Here is a 16,652-nt window from a genome sequence, read left to right as displayed (position 1 = left end):
GCAATTGGGATGGTCGACCTGGTACTCTTACCAAGAGGATCCACACTCCGGGCAGAGTGAAAACTTCCTTAACATGGTGGATGAATCCCAGGAACCTTCTGAGAGGTGTATGCTGGATTCAGTCCCCTCTAACCACGATCAAAACAGATGCCAGCAAGAGGTGCTGGGGAGCCATAGTAGACCATGTCCCCTATCAAGGTCATTGGAGCCAGTCGATCACCGAAAAATCGTCAAACTTCAGGGAGCTCAAAGCCGTGGAAGAGACCCTATTAGCGGCAAGTCATCAGATTTCTGGACAACATGTTCAGATATACTCGGACAACATGACCACGGTGGCTCATATCAGGCACCAGGGCAGTACAAGGACCCTCAGTCTAAAAAAGATCTCCGCTCGAATCTTTTCCTGGGCCGAAAAACACTTACTGTCCCTGACGGCAATCCACCTGAAGGGTACTACAAATATTCAGGCGGACTACCTAAGCTGCCAGGATATTCATCCTGGCGAATGGAGCCTGGATCTTCAAACATTCAACATGTTGGTACACAAATGGGGTCATCCAGACGTCGACCTCTTTGCCTCTCACCAGAACGCAAAAGTCGAAACCTTTTTTTCCTTGAACCCAAGAGGCAATCCCAGGGGGTTGGATGCTCTAACCCAAGACTGGCAGTTTCACCTGGCTTACGCGTTCCCGCCAATCCCAATTCTTGCCAAGGTTCTACGGAAGATACGTCTAGAAAGGACTCCGACTATTCTGATAGCTCCGTTGTGGCCCAAAAGAAGTTGGTTCAACTTAATTATCCAACTACAAGTGGATGGACCGGTGATGTTACCAATAAAGCACAATCTTCTTTCTCAGGGTCCCATTCTCCACTCAGACCCACAGAAGTGGAGCTTGGCGGCGTGATTGCTGAAGCCCAGGTATTAAGAGCTAAAGGACTATCAATCCCCGTCATAGCTACTCTCCAAAAATCAAGAAAACCGGTAACCAACGCCATCTACAATAAAATCTGGAAAAAGTTTTATTCATTCTGTCTACCTAACCTTCCAGACCCTCTCAAGCCTAATATACCCATCATTTTGGATTTTTTACAAAAAGGCTTAGAAATAGGTCTCAGGCCCAGTACCCTCAAGGTCCAGGTCTCTGCACTTAGCTCGGTTTTTGACCAAGATTTAGCGGGTCATCGCTGGATTAAAAGGTTTATGACATCAGCTACTAGAATGAATCCTAGAAAACAGATCATAGTTCCCCCATGGGATCTCAATGTAGTACTCCAAGGTCTGACAGGTCCACCCTTTGAGCCACTATCTTCTTGTTCTCCACAAAATCTAGCCTACAAAACTGTGTTTTTGGTAGCCATTACTTCAGCTAGAAGGATTGGTGAATTACAGGCCTTGTCTATACGAGAACCTTATCTTCTGGTAAGAGATGATTCAATTGTGCTTCGTCTTGATCCTTCCTTTCTTCCGAAGGTTATCTCTGACTTTCATCGTTCTCAAGAGATCTTCCTACCAACCTTTTGCCACAATCCAGCAAACTTGGAAGAAAGAAGATTCAGCACTTTGGATGTCCGGCGTATTCTTTTACAGTACTTAGACCAGACCCGTGCGCTTAGAATTGATCATAACCTATTTGTCCATCTCTCAGGACAAAACAAGGGGAAAAAGGTAGCCAAAAGTACCATCGCTACATGGATTAAGAAAGCTATAACGGAAGCCTACCTCGCCCAAAACAAATTGCCTCCAGTAGGGATCAAAGCCCACTCAACCAGATCTACATCGGTTTCCTGGGCAGAAAGAGCAGGTGCATCTCCGGAGCAGATTTGCAGGGCAGCAACGTGGTTTTCACTCCATACCTTCTCTAAGCATTACAGACTAGATGTATTGTCCAATAAGGACTTGGCCTTCGGCCGTAAAGTACTCCAGGCCGTTGTCCCTCCCTAGTGCCAAATTAGTTGGTATTCCTCCATATGCCGTCGTGGAAGGTGACTAGAGAAAATAGAATTATTCTTACCGTTAATTCGGTTTCTAGGAACCTTCCACGACGGCACTAATTTCCCACCCGATATATATTCCTGGATTAGTTATGAGATTTTGAAGGTAAACCAGTGCTATGGTCTCAGTTGTAAGTCACTGGCAAGTGGGAGGTCCTTTTAACCTCTCTTGTGTTTCCTGTTCCCCATTAGGGCAAAGAGACAACCTCCATATGCCGTCGTGGAAGGTTCCTAGAAACCGAATTAACGGTAAGAATAATTCTATTTTTCCATCATCTGAGGTGGGATCACGCTATCTGAGCCTCTCAACGCCATAGTACCACCGAACTCCCTTTTGCGGTATCCAGACACTGACTCCTTCTCTGGGGACGCAGACACAGGACCCTGGGTAAGCTGCTTCAGCCTCTGCAAGAAAGCTTAACCCCTTCTCTGCACCTATAGCACACACTCTGCTCTAAAGACACACTATGTCTAACGAGAACTAAAGGGTTAATAAAAAGCACACTTTTTTTTACCTCATGTGCCACTTGCAATACTGCTTTGCCACATGCCCACAGTACTCCTTTATGCACGAATTGTGACCCGGCCTGAGCGCAGCCGCCGTTGTCGCCACTGACTCTGCCGAGCCTAGCCCTCCTGAGTGGGCCACTTCCTTGTCACGATCTATGGCTTCCCTGGCCAAGGCAATAGACACTCTCCGGGGTCCCTGCATAAGTCAGAACACCCCTCTGCTGACCGCGGTGGACTCTGGCGCCGGTACAGAATTGTCCACATACAGGGGGCGTACTCGGTTACGGAGAGCTCAGGGTTCCAGAAAAAGGACCCATGTTGCGTCCCCTGATCACGCTTGTGCCTCAGCATCTGTGAGTTCCATGTCTCGCTCCCCTTCTCCAGAGGGTCGCAGCACACATGACTCTGAATATGAGTCTGATGCGTGTTTAATCCAGGACTCCCCTACCCGTCAAGAGGCGCTTGATTCCCTCATCGAGGCGGTCAACAAGACCCTGATGGTGGACGAGGAATCCATTTCCGCTCCGGAACACGTGGTGTCTTTTAAGACCAAACGCGTCCAAAAAATATTTGCCAATCATCCTGAGTTTATGGACATTGTCCAGAAAAACAGGGACCACCCAGATAAACGGTTCACGGGACAAAAACCTATTGAGTCCAAATATCCTTTCGCTCCAGATCTAATGAAGGATTTGCTGCTCTCTCCTTCATTAGATCCTGCTGTATCTTGCCTCGCATCCAAAACACTCCTATCTTTGTCTGACGGTTCTTCAGTCAAAAACCCTACTGACCGTCAAATTGACTACCCGGATCGCTCAGTCTTTGAGGCTTCAGGAGCAGCTCTTTGTATCCTTCACTGCGACTTGGGTGGCTAAGGCAACGGTCGCTTGGGCAGAGGTGCTAACTACAACCATCCACGATAGCAGTCTTCCCCCGGAGGCGGCAAAACTCGCTAGCCAAATAGCTCAAGCAGGGGACTTCGAAGTTAACGCCTTTATAGATGTTGCCAATTGCGCCGCACAGGCAGCGGCAAACGCAGTCTTCATCAGAAGGGCCCTGTGGCTCTGGGATTGGCGAGCAGACTCTGCTTCCAAAAAATCATTGACCTCTCTGCCTTACCAAGATGGTCGATTTTATTTGGAGAAAAGCTAGACCAAATTATTTCTGACGCTACCGGAGGAAAGAGTAAGTTTCTTCCTCGGCAAAGACCTGCCCGGCCCTTTAGGAATCAACAACAGCCTGTTTCGGCCTTTTTGCAACAACTCCAGTTGGTCCTCTACAACCTTCTCTTTGGGTTCAGGACGAGCTCCGCGTGGAGACAGAGGTTCCCAGGTCTCATACAGACCTAACCGTACCTGGAAACCCAGACCGAGATCATCCAGTTCTAAGGGACCCAGATTCCTTAGACCTACACAATGACTCGTCGCTACATCCGGCGGACACCGACAAAGTAGGCGGTCGCTTACTTTTGTTCCGTCAAGCCTGGCTCTCGGTCAATCACGACGAGTGGGTCAGGGAGCTGGTGTCCGGATACAAAATCGAGTTTTCTTCCCCTCCCACGTTTTTTCCAGTCTTCTCCTCCCAAAACAAGGACACCAGCCTTTCTTCAGGCCATACAGGCGCTCCGAAGAGTCGGAGTTATTATCCCGGTCCCCCCAGGACCAAAGGTTCAGGGGTTTTTACTTTAACCTATTTGTGGTCCCGAAGAAGGGCGGTTCTCTACGACCCATACTAGACCTAAAGCTGTTAAACAACTTTGTCAAGCCTGACGCTTCATAATGGACACTCTACGTTCTATTGTCGCGTCCATGGAAAGAGGAGAGTTCCTAGCATCCATAGACATCAAGGATGCTTACCTCCACATCCCAATCTTTCCCTTTCATCAACAATTCCTATGCTTCGCATTCCGCGACTAACACTTCCAGTTTGTGGCCTTGCCCTTCTGCCTCTCCACCGCCCCCAGGGTTTTCACCAAGGTCATGTCAGCTGTCATGGCCATTCTTCACACTCGGGGTGTGGTGGTACTTCCGTATCTGGATGACCTACTGATCAAAGGCCCGTCTTATCCAGCCTGCGAGGAGTCCGTCGGTATCACGGTGGATACTCTCTCACCTGGGCTGGAAAATAAACTTCGAGAAGTCCTCTCCGGTACCGGCTCAGTGAATTTCGTTCTTGGGCATGATCCTGGACTCTTCCCGCGGGTTGGTCATTCTCCCTCTAGAAAAGGTCTCTGCTTTACAACAGGGAGCACGCACTCTTTCCCGCCCAATTCCTCACTCCATTCGTTTCAGCATGCGCATCCTCGGGAAAATGGTAGCAGCGATCGAAGCGGTTCCATTCTCACAGTTCCATCTCCGTCCTTTGCAACATGTGCTGCTATTGGCCTGGGACAGGAGCCCATTCTCGCTTGACCGTCGATTCCGTCTGCCTCCGCCGGTCAGGCAAACCCTCAGGTGGTGGACGCTGAAGTCCTCCCTGAACCAAGGGAAGTCTTTTCTCCCAGTAAGCTGGTTAGTGGTGACCACTGACGCCAGCCTCTTGGGCTGGGGGGCAGTTTTCAGCCACCACACGGCACAGGGTCGTTGGTCCACTAGAGAGTCGCGTCTCCCAATCAACATCTGGGAAATACGAGCAATCAGACTTGCTTTACTCAGTTTTCACCATCTCGCAGGTCACCCCATCATGATCCAATCCGACAATGCCACGGCGGTGACGTATATCAACCGTCAAGGGGGAACCCGCAGCAGGATGGCCATGTACGAAGTGAGTCATATCCTCACTCCTTGGGCCGAGAGCAACCACTCACCAGTCTCAGCAATCCACATCACGGGTGTGGAGAATTGGGCGGCGGACTTTCTCAGTCGCTAGGGCCTAGCCTCGGGAGAGTGTTCTCTCCATCCGGAAGTCTTCCAGCAGATTTGCCGTCGCTGGAGGACTCCGGATGTGGACCTCATGGCCTCAAGGGTAAACAACAAGGTTCCCCAGTTCATTGCCCGATCACTCGAACCACGCGCCGACGGAGCAGACGCCTTGGTGCTGCCGTGGCATCAGTTCCTGCTCCCATACATTCCATAGGATCAGAGGGGGGGACCAGTGATCCTAGTCATGCCTGATTGGCCGCGCCGGGCATGGTACACCAAACTCATCCAGCTGGTCTCCGACGTTCCCTGGCGGCTTCCAGATCGCAGGGATCTACTCACAGGGCACGATTTACCACCAGAACTCTGGGGCCCTGTCTTTGATGGGCTGGCCGTTAAATGCTATATTTTAGCCCAAGCTGGACTCTCTTCCTGGGGTGTCCTCCACCATGATTAGTGCTAGGAAGCCCGTATCAATGCGCCTTTTTCATCGCACCTGGCGAATTTTCTTTTTATGGTGCAACGCCCATGGACGGTCTCCTCTGGTGTTTTCCATTCCTTCCGTATTGGAATTCCTCCAATCAGTATTAGAATCGAGTCTCGCTCTAAGCTCGCTCAGAGGACAAGTGTCAGCTTTGTCAGTGCTATTCCAACACAAAATTGCCACCAGACTACCGTTTAGGACGTTCATTCAAGGAGTCGCCCGCGTGGCTCCTCCCTATAAGATGCCGCTGGATTCATAGGATCTTAATCTTGTTCTCTGAGTCCTTCAATAGGCTCCTTTCGAACCACTGCAGGACATCGCGCTAACTTTTCTTTTCTGGAAAGTGGTCTTTCTAGTAGGAATTACGTCAATCAGACGAGTTTCGTAGTTGGCAGCTCTCTCCTGCCGACCCCTGTTCTTAACCTTTCATCCAGATAAAGCAGTCTTGAGGACGTCCCCCCCCCTCTTTCCTACCCAAAGTTGTTTCCTCTTTTCACCTCAGCGAGGAGATTGTTTTAGTTACATAGTTATTAAGGTTGAAGGAAGACTTTACGTCCATCTAGTTCAACCCATAGCCTAACCTAAAATGCCCTAACATGTTGATCCAGAGGAACGCAAAAAAACACCATGTGGCAAAGAGTAAGCTCCACATTGGGGAAAAAAATTCCTTCCCGACTCAACATACGGCAGTCAGACTAGTTCCCTGGATCAACGCCCTATCAAGGAATCTAGTGTATATACCCTGTAAAATTATACTTTTCAAGAAAGGCATCCAGTCCCCTCTTAAATTTAAGTAATGAGTCACTCATTACAACATCATACGGCAGAGAATTCCATAGTCTCACTGCTCTTACAGTAAAGAATCCGCGTCTGTTATTATGCTTAAACCTTCTTTCCTCCAGTCGTAGAGGATGCCCTCTTGTCCCTGTCTCAGGTCTATGATTAAAAAGATCATCAGAAAGGTCTTTGTACTGTCCCCTCATATATTTATACATTAAAATAAGATCACCCCTTAGTCTTCGTTTTTCCAAACTTAGCAGCCCCAAGTGTAATAACCTATCTTGGTATTGCAGACCCCCCAGTCCTCTAATAACCTTGGTCGCTCTTCTCTGCACCCGCTCTAGTTCAGCTATGTTTTTCTTATACACCGGAGACCAGAACTGTGCTCAGTATTCTAAGTGTGGTCGAACTAGTGACTTGTATAGAGGTAAAATTATGTTTTCCTCATGAGCATCTATGCCTCTTTTAATGCATCCCATTATTTTATTTGCCTTTGTAGCAGCTGCCTGACACTGGCCACTAAATGTGAGTTTGTCATCCACCCATACACCCAGGTCTTTTTCATTGACGGTTTTGCCCAGAGTTTTAGAATTAAGCACATAGTTATACAGCCTATTACTTCTACCCAAGTGCATGACCTTACATTTATCCCCATTAAAGCTCATTTGCCATTTATCAGCCCAAGCTTCTAGTTTACATAAATCATCCTGTAATATAAAATTGTCCTCCCCTGTATTGATTACCCTGCAGAGTTTAGTGTCATCTGCAAATATTTAAATTCCACTCTGAATGCCCCCTACAAGGTCATTAATAAATATGTTAAAAAGAAGAGGGCCCAATACTGACCCCTGTGGTACCCCACTGCTAACCGCGACCCAGTCCGAGTGTGCTCCATTAATAACCACCCTTTGTTTCCTATCCCTGAGCCAGCTCTCAACCCACTTGCACATATTTTCCCCTATCCCCATTATTCTCATTTTATGTATCAACCTTTTGTGTGGCACCGTATCAAAAGCTTTTGAAAAGTCCATATACACTACATCTACTGGGTTCCCTTGGTCCAGTCCGGAACTTACCTCTTCATAGAAGCTGATCAAATTAGTCTGACATGAACGGTCCCTAGTAAACCCGTGCTGATACTGGGTCATGAGGTTATTCCTCTTCAGATACTCCAGTATAGCATCCCTTAGAATGCAGCATTTTACCCACAGTAGAGGTTAAGCTTACTGGCCTATAATTTCCGAGTTCAGTTTTTGTCCCCTTATTGAATATTGGCACCACATTTGCTATACGCCAGTCCTGTGGTACAGACCCTGTTATTATGGACTCTTTAAAGATTAAAAATAATGGTCTATCAATGACTGTACTTAATTCCTGCAGTACTCGGGGGTGTATCCCATCCGGGCCCGGAGATTTGTCAATTTTAGTGATTGTTAGACGCCGCCGTACTTCCTGCTGGGTTAAGCAGGTGACACTTAATGGGGAATTTTTGTTATCACTGATCATATTGTCTGCCATGGGATTTTCTTGTGTAAATACTGATGAAAAAAAGTCATTTAGCATATTGGCTTTTTCTCATCCTCATCCACCATTTCCCCCAGACTATTTTTAAGGGGGCCAACACTTTTATTTGTTAGTTTCTTACTATTTATGTAGTTAAAGAATATTTTGGGATTATTTTTACTCTCTCTGGCAATGTGTCTCTGTCTCAATCTTTGCTGCGTTGATTTGCTTTGCCTTCATTCTGTCCGGCACCAGTCTATCGTATCGAGAAAGCTCTCCACACTCTCGATGTGGTTAGGGCTCTTTGACAGTACATCTCTCGGACGGCACCCTTCCGCAAGTCAGATGTCCTGTTCGTGCTTCCAGAGGGACCTAGGAAGGGTCTACCTGCTTCAAAGGCCACACTAGCCAAGTGGATCCGCCCGGCTATTCAGGAATCCTACTGTGTCAGGAACACTCCTGTCCCAGCAGGGATTAAGGCGCATTCGACTCGGGCAGTGGGCGCCTCTTGGGCCATTCGGCACCAGGTGTCAGCACAACAGGTCTGCAAAGCTGCGGCTTGGTCCAGTTTGCATACTTTTACAAAACATTACCACGTTCATTCTCAATCCTCGGCAGATACTGCCCTTGGCAGGCGCATTCTGCAATCGGCAGTACCTCAGCTATAAGCTAGCGGAACATGGGGTATTAGCATTTCCCACCCAGGGACTACTACATGACGTTCCATGGTCTTGTGTCCCCCAGTGAGGCGTAGGAGAGGTAGGTAATTTTGTGTACTAACCGTAAAATCCTTTTCTCTGAGCCAATCATTGGGGGACACAGCACCCGCCCTGTTAGCCTATTGGCTTGTTGTTAGTCCTTCGGTTTTGACATAGTTTGTCTTTTGTTTAATGCTCCTACTGCTTTGCTACCGAACTGGTTCAATCTTAGCCAGACAGAGGGTGTATACTGCAGAGGAGGAGTTAATTTTTTGTGTTCATTTAGTGTCCTCCTAGTGGCAGCAGCAAAACACCCATGGTCCTGTGTCCCCCAATGATTGGCTCGGAGAAAAGGATTTTAGGTACACAAAAATCCTTATTTATGTATTAGCTAATGTAAACAAAGTGCACATTTCTTATCGCCGCACCCATAGTGACCCAAGCTATAAAACTGTACCATAACCCATACTGTGAATGCCATTTAAAAAAACAAACCAAAAATGATCAAAAGGTGTATAGAAAAAACAATATAGTATCACAAAAAATGTCATCTTATTATGCAAAGAATGTGGCCCTAAAAATTCATATATTTTTTTCTATCTGTGGCCCATATACCAAGCCGAATTTGAGAGCTCGTGTATAAGCTGAGTTTTTCAGCATTTTTTTTTTTTTGTGTGCTGAAAACGCCCCCCTCGGCTTATACACGAGTCATTGTCCCAGAAGCCGGAGGGGGAGCAGCGGGTCACAGGTGGCAGGTGCCGGCGGCTGAAACTGTGCCATCTGCTAAACAGAAATGAATATTCACTGACAATGAATATTCATATTCATTTCTATTATAGCGTGCACAGGTGCAGTCGCCGGTTTCCAGCAGCTGTAAAAGAACAAAAAAACAAACTCCTACTTACCTTCCTTCCGCACCCTCGCAGCATCTTGTTCCAGCGGTGCCTTCCAGCAGTTCTTGCAGCCGAGTGATCACGTGTCCCTGGTGAGTGGAGCGAGGTGAATATTCATTACCTTAATGAGCGGGGACACGTGATCGCTCAGCCGCAGGAGCTGCTGGAAGCCAGAACAAGGTGCTGCGAGGGCGCACAGGGAAGGTAGGAGGTGTTTTTTGTTTTTTTTTATGCTTTTCTCATGGGGGCCCATGCATACAAGGATGGGAATGAGGAAGAGCCATGCATACAAGGATGGGAATGAGGAGCCATATATATCAGGATACGGATGAGGATCCATGCATGTCAGGGCTTGTTTCCACTTGCGAGAAACACGTCCGTGTCTCGCATGTGGAAACCAAGCTGTGGCGCCGGCACTTTGGAGCGGAGCGTGCAGCTCCATGTGTTCCTATGCGGCCGCACGCTCCGCTCTGGACTGCCGGCGGCACAGCTTGGTTTCCACATGCGACACACGGACGTGTTTCTCGCAAGTGGAAACAAGTCCTCAGGAGGAATGAGGAACCATGCATACAAGGTGGGGGATAAGGAGCCATGCATACCAGGACGGGGATGAGGACCCATGTATACAAGGATGAGGGGACAATGCATACCCGGCTTATACCCTAGTCAATACTTTTTCCCAGTTTTTTGTCGCAAAATTAGGTGCCTCGGCTTATACTCGGGTCGACTTATACACGAGTATATACTGTATTTGTTTTCTTGTGAACATGGAGGTACGCTTAACCCCTTAACGACCGCCGATACGCCTTTTAACGGCGGCCGCTAAGGGTACTTAAACCACAGCGCCGTTAATTAACGGCGCTGTGGAAAAAGTGAATAGCGCCCCCCAGAGTCGGATTTTCTCTGGGGTCTCGGTTGCCGAGGGTAGCCGAGACCCCAGAGAACATGATTCGGGGGGTTTTTACCGACCCACGAGTTGCGATCGCCGGTAATTAACCGTTTACCGGCGGTCGCAACAAAAAAAAAAAAACGCGATTTGCCGTTTAATTTCTCTGTCCTCCGATGTGATCGCACATCGGAGGACAGAGAAATGTGGTCCCCGATGGCCCCCAATAGCCCCCCGATACTTACCTACCTCCCCCGGTGCTCCTCGTGGCTCCCGATGGGCGCCGCCATCTTTTTTCCGGGAAAAAATGGCGGGCGCACGCGCAGTACGCCCGCCTCCCGGCACCCGGAAGATCTTTGGGGTCTCGGCTGCCGGGGGTAGCCGAGACCCCAAAGAACATGATCGGGGTCGGTTTGCACCGACTCCTGCTTTGCGATCGCCGGTAATTAACAGTTTACCGGCGACCACAAAAAAAAAAAGCGATCAGTTATTTCTCTGTCCTCTGATGTGATCGCACATCAGAGGACAGAGAAATAGGGGGATTCGGGGACCCTAACATACTCACCCGGTGTCCCTGGGTCCTCTTCTGTCTTCTCCTGCCAGCCGGCTTTTTCATCATGGCGGGCGCATGCGCAGTGCGCCCGCCATATGCTGCCATCTGCCGGCCGGCAGGAGAAGACAGGTTAGGGTTAGGGTTAGGGTTGGGGCTAAATTTAGGGTTAGGGTTAGGGTTAGGCTACTTTCACACTAGCGTTTTTTGGCTTCCGTCGCAATGCGTCGTTGGAGAAAAAACGCATCCTGCAAAAGTGCTTGCAGGATGCGTTTTTTCTCCATTGGCTTGCATTAGCGACGCATTGCGACGGATTGCCACATGTCGCATCCGTCGTGCGACGGATGCGTCGTGCTTCGGCGGACCGTCGACACAAAAAAAACTACATGTAACTTTTTTGTGCGACGTGTCCGCCATTTCCGACCGCGCATGCGTGGCCGGAACTCCGCCCCCGCCTCCCCGCACCTCACAATGGGGCAGCGGATGCGTTGAAAAGACAGCATCCGCTGCACCCGTTGTGCGGCGCTTACAACGCTAGCGTCGGTACGTTGGCCCGACACACTGCGATGGGCCGAGTACGACGCTAGTGTGAAAGTAGCCTTAGGCTTCTTTCACACTTGCGTCGGTACGGGGCGGTCGCAGTGCGTCGGCCCGACGTACCGACGCACGTTGTGAAAATTGTGCACAACGTGGGCAGCGGATGCAGTTTTTCAACGCATCCGCTGCCCAGTCTATGTCCTGGGGAGGAGGGGGCAGAGTTACGGCCACGAATGCGCGGAAATGGCGGACGCGACGTATAAAAAAAAGGTTACATTGAACTTTTTTTGTGACGACGGGGGCTAAAGTTATGGTTAGGGTTGGGGCTAAAGTTAGGGTTGGGGCTAAAGTTAGGGTTGGGGCTAAAGTTAGGGTTAGAGTTGGGATTAGGGTTAGGGTTTGGATTAGGGTTGGGATTAGTGTTACGTTTGGGATTAGGGTTGGGATTAGGGTTAGGGGTGTGTTGGATTTAGGGTTTTGATTAGGGTTATGGTTAGGGTTGAGATTAGGGCTGTTTTGGGGTTAGGGTTGTGATTATCGTTAGGGTTGTGATTAGGATTATGGATCGGGTTGAGATTAGGGTTTAGGGGTGTGTTGGAGTTAGGGTTGGAGTTATAATTTGGGGGTTTCCACTGTTTAGGTACATCAGGGGGTCTCCAAACACGACAGCCAATTTTGCGCTAAAAAAGTCAAATGGTACTCCCTCCCTTCTGAGCTCTGCCGTGCGCCCAAACAGTGGTTTACCCCCACATATGGGGCATCAGCGTACTCGGGATAAATTGGACAACAACTTTTGGGGTCCAATTTCTCCTGTTACCCTTGTGAAAATAAAAACTTGGGGGCTAAAAATCTTTTTTGTTGGAAAAAAAAATATTTTTTTATTTTCACTACTCTGCATTATAAACTTCTGTGAAGCACTTGAGCTTTCAAAGTTCTCACCACATATCTAGATAAGTTCCTTAGGGGGTCTAGTTTCCAAAATTTGGTCACTTGTGGGGGTTTCTACTGTTTAGGTACATTAAGGGTCTGCAAACGCAACATAATGCCCGCAGACAATTCTATCAAAGTCTGCATTCCAAAATGGCGCTCCTTCCCCTCCGAGCTCTGCCGTGCGCCCAAACAGTGGTTTACCCCCACATATAGGGTACCAGCATACTCAGGACAAATTGGACAACAACTTTTGGGGTCCAATTTCTCTTGTTACCCTTGTGAAAATAAAAACTTGGGGTCTAAAAAATCTTTATTGTTAAAAAATATATATTTTTTATTTTCACGACTCTGCATTATAAACTTCTGTGATGCACTTGGGCATTCAAAGTTCTCACTACACATCTAGATAAGTTCCATGGGGGGTCTAGTTTCCAAATTGGGGTCACTTTTGGGGGGTTTCTACTGTTTAGGCACATCAGGGGCTCTCCAAACGCGACATGGCGTCCGATCTCAATTCCAGTCAATTTTGCATTGAAAAGTCAAATGGCGCTCCTTTGCTTCCGAGCTCAGCCATGCGCCCAAACAGTGGTTTACCCCCACCTATGGGGTGTCGGCGTACTCAAGACAAATTGTACAACAACTGGGGTCCATTTTCTCCTGTTACCCTTGGTAAAATAAAAATTTGGAGGCAAAAAGATCATTTTTGTAGAAAAAATGCGATTTTTTTTTTTTTTATTTTCACGGCTCTACGTTATAAACTTCTGTGAAGCACCTGGGGGTTTAAAGTGCTCACCACACATCTAGATAAGTTCCTTAAGGGGTCTAGTTTCCAAAATGGTGTCATATGTGGGGGGTCTCTACTGTTTAGGCACATCAGCGGCTCTCCAAACGTGACATGGCGTCCGATCTCAATTCCAGCCAATTCTACATTGAAAAAGTAAAACGGTGCTCCTTCACTTCCAAGCTCTGCGGTGCGCCCAAACAGTGGTTTACCTCCACATATGGGGTATCGACGTACTCAGGAGAAATTGCACAACAACTTTTGTGGTCTAATTTCTCCTGTTACCCTTGTGAAAATAAAAATTTGGGGGCAAAAAGATCATTTTTGTAGAAAAAATGAGATTTTTTATTTTCACGGCTCTACGTTATAAACTTCTGTGAAGCACTTGGGGGTTCAAAGTGCTCACCACACATCTAGATAAGTTCCTTAAGGGGTCTAGTTTCCAAAATGGTGTAACTTGTGGGGGGGTTTCCACTGTTTAGGCACATTAGGGGCTCTCCAAACGCGACATGGCGTCCGATCTCAATTCCAGCCAATTCTGCATTGAAACAGTCAAACGGTGCTCCTTCACTTCCAAGCTCTGCGGTGCGCCCAAACAGTGGTTTACCTCCACATATGGGGTATCGGCGTACTCAGGAAAAATTTCACAACAAAATTTGTGGTTAAATTTCTGTTTTTACACTTGTGAAAATTAAAAAAAAATGGTTCTGAAGTAAAATGTTTGCAAAAAAAAATTTTCTTCCACATTGTTTTAGTTCCTGTGAAGTACGTAAAGGGTTAATAAACTTCTTGAATGTGGTTTTGAGAAGCTTGAGGGGTGCAGTTTTTAGAATGGTGTCACACTTGGTTATTTTCTATCATATAGACCCCTCAAAATCACTTCAAAGGTGATGTGGTCCCTAGAAAAAACATGGTGTTGTAAAAATGAGAAATTGCTGGTCAACTTTTAACCCTTATAACTCCCTAACAAAAAAAAAAATTGATTCCAAAATTGTGCTGATGTAAAGTAGACATGTGAGAAATGTTATTTATTAACTATTTTTTGTGACATATCTCTCTGATTTAAGGGCATAAAAATACAAAGTTTGAAAATTGCAAAATTTTAAAAATTTTCGCCATATTTCCATTTTTTTCATAAATAATTGCAAGTAATATCGAAGAAATGTTACCACTAACTTGAAGTACAACATGTCACGAAAAAACAATCTCAGAATCAGCGGGATCCGATAAAGCGTTCCAGAGTTATAACCTCTTAAAGTGACACTGGTCAGAATTGTAAAAATTGGCTCGGTCATTAAGTACCAAATTGGCTCTGTCACTAAGGGGTTAAAGCAATCTTTTCTATGCTTTCTCTTGTCTCCAACCAGCTACATTTTGGTATTATTTTTTTTTTTCACCATGCTCTAAAAGTTTTTTGCTCTCATTTATATACTTTACTTTATTAAAGCTGGTGAACATTGTTCCCCTTACACCAATGGCCCTTGTCCCTCCTGAGGAAATGGAAAAGAAAAACAACCCTCTATGCAGGTGAGTGATTCACTTATTTCTTGTGATCAAAAGTGTTGAGTGCCTCTCTTTAAAGGGTGTTTTTCATTGTTCTTGTGATCAAAAGTGTTGAGTGCCTCTCTTTAAAGGGTGTTTTTCATTGTTGTTGTTTCCTATTTGGACTTTCCAGGTAAAACTCATAAAAAAATACACCTTTATAAAAACTGCATCATAAAGCAATTGTAGTTCTAGGCAGGAAGGGAGAAAACATAAAATGGCCTCAGTGGCTAGCCGGTAAATTAGTACACTTTTTTATTTTTCTAATTTGAATGAAATTGTATATTTCAGCCGCAAAGGAGAAATCTTGGCCAGCAGGAAGGATTTCCGTATGAACACCTGCACCCCTCATGCATGTGGCGCCTTTATGTTAGAACTAGCTATAATGTCCCCTACACAGTTTGCTCAAAATATCCAGCAAGTGGAGGATCCCAGCTTTCAGCCAGGTACAAAAGCTCCCATATTATATCTGACGTGTTCCCAAAGCTCTGTTTTGTAAATACCGTGGAGTTTATAAATTGTGTGAAATGTGATTCTAGAATTTACATGTTTTATCTGTATGTACTGTTGCACTGATTTCTTTGTTTTGCTGAGTGAGCTTTGCAATCAAATCTTTTACGTCCAAGGTATGTGGGGCAATAAAATGCAGCATTCTATGTTTCTTTATCGCCTCTCATTGGGGGACACAAAAACCATGGGTGTATGCTGCTGCCACTAGGAGGCTGACACTATGCAAATAAAAGTTAGCTCCTCCTCTGCAGTGTACACCCCACCGACTGGCATTATACTCTTCAGTTTAGCTTAGTGTCAGTAGGAGGTGGACACGGGTCTTTCATTAGACCCTTATCTACCTCAATGTGCGTCGTTTCTTTTCAGGTTTTTCCGGAGGGATACAGGGTGAACAGTCACACCTGTAGTCCCATAATACGGACTATGAGTACGGAGTGTACTGCCACCCCGTATCCTCATAGGTCCCTCAGCAGGACCATGATCCTGGCACACAAGCATGATCAGAAGTCCGGTCCTGGCCTACTTCCGGTACCGCGCTCCTCCACTTCCGTTTTCTTCGGGTGGGCTTTCTCCCACCCGACAAACTGTGCCCTGCACTCTCCGCCCACCGGCACCATCTCGGCTGACTCCGCCCCTTCCTCCACGCCGCTGCTTTGACTCACAGGGCAGGAGATTCCACACGTTCCCCGCATTTTCGCCAAAGAGCTCCGCAGAGTGCTCATTTCTGGGGGCACAGCACACCATCTGCGTGGATTGCAGCATCAGAAGCCGCAGGGCAGGAGCTCCACTTTTTTCTCCGGAGATCCATGCAAGCGGGACATCCAGGCCGGCAGCAACCTGGTATCCGTTTTCTCCTCTGCCGTGAGTAGCTCTGCACTGCAGACTGACACCCCCCTCTGTCCCCTAACCCACTGGCATTTTCTTCAGGGACCTCTTCAATATGTCTAACTCTAAAGGGGGCCGCTCTCGTCCTCCTACTTCTTCCTCTTCTACCTTAGTCAAGTACTTGCATGTTCGTTCTCGACACCCTAGTCCATTTCGGGTGGCTGGTCAACCGAAATAAGTCCTGCCTTATTCCTTCTCAGCGCATCATCTTTCTGGGCATGCTCTTCGACACTCGTCAGACCAAGGTTTGTCTTCGGGAAGATGCATTCTTCGTCGTGACATACGCGTGCTCCAGGGCCCTCGGTCTCCCTCT

The 16,652-nt window shown here is 47.2% G+C and overlaps 1 protein-coding gene across 2 annotated transcripts in view; it reads left to right on the top strand.

Annotated features, from left to right (window-relative positions):
* The window catches only part of NCAPH2 (non-SMC condensin II complex subunit H2), a 189,557-nt gene that overhangs the window by 82,295 nt on the left and 90,610 nt on the right, over positions 1 to 16,652 (top strand). For both annotated transcript variants that reach the window (XM_077264330.1, XM_077264331.1), the window contains exons 7-8: positions 14,850 to 14,929; positions 15,236 to 15,390. In XM_077264330.1, coding sequence (XP_077120445.1) covers positions 14,850 to 14,929; positions 15,236 to 15,390 — 235 coding nt within the window. The remainder of the gene's footprint in view (positions 1 to 14,849; positions 14,930 to 15,235; positions 15,391 to 16,652) is intronic.

This window comes from Ranitomeya variabilis, chromosome 5, assembly GCF_051348905.1.
Source record: "Ranitomeya variabilis isolate aRanVar5 chromosome 5, aRanVar5.hap1, whole genome shotgun sequence".
Taxonomy (NCBI): domain Eukaryota; kingdom Metazoa; phylum Chordata; class Amphibia; order Anura; family Dendrobatidae; genus Ranitomeya; species Ranitomeya variabilis.
This window is presented reverse-complemented; position numbering and strand designations above follow the sequence as displayed.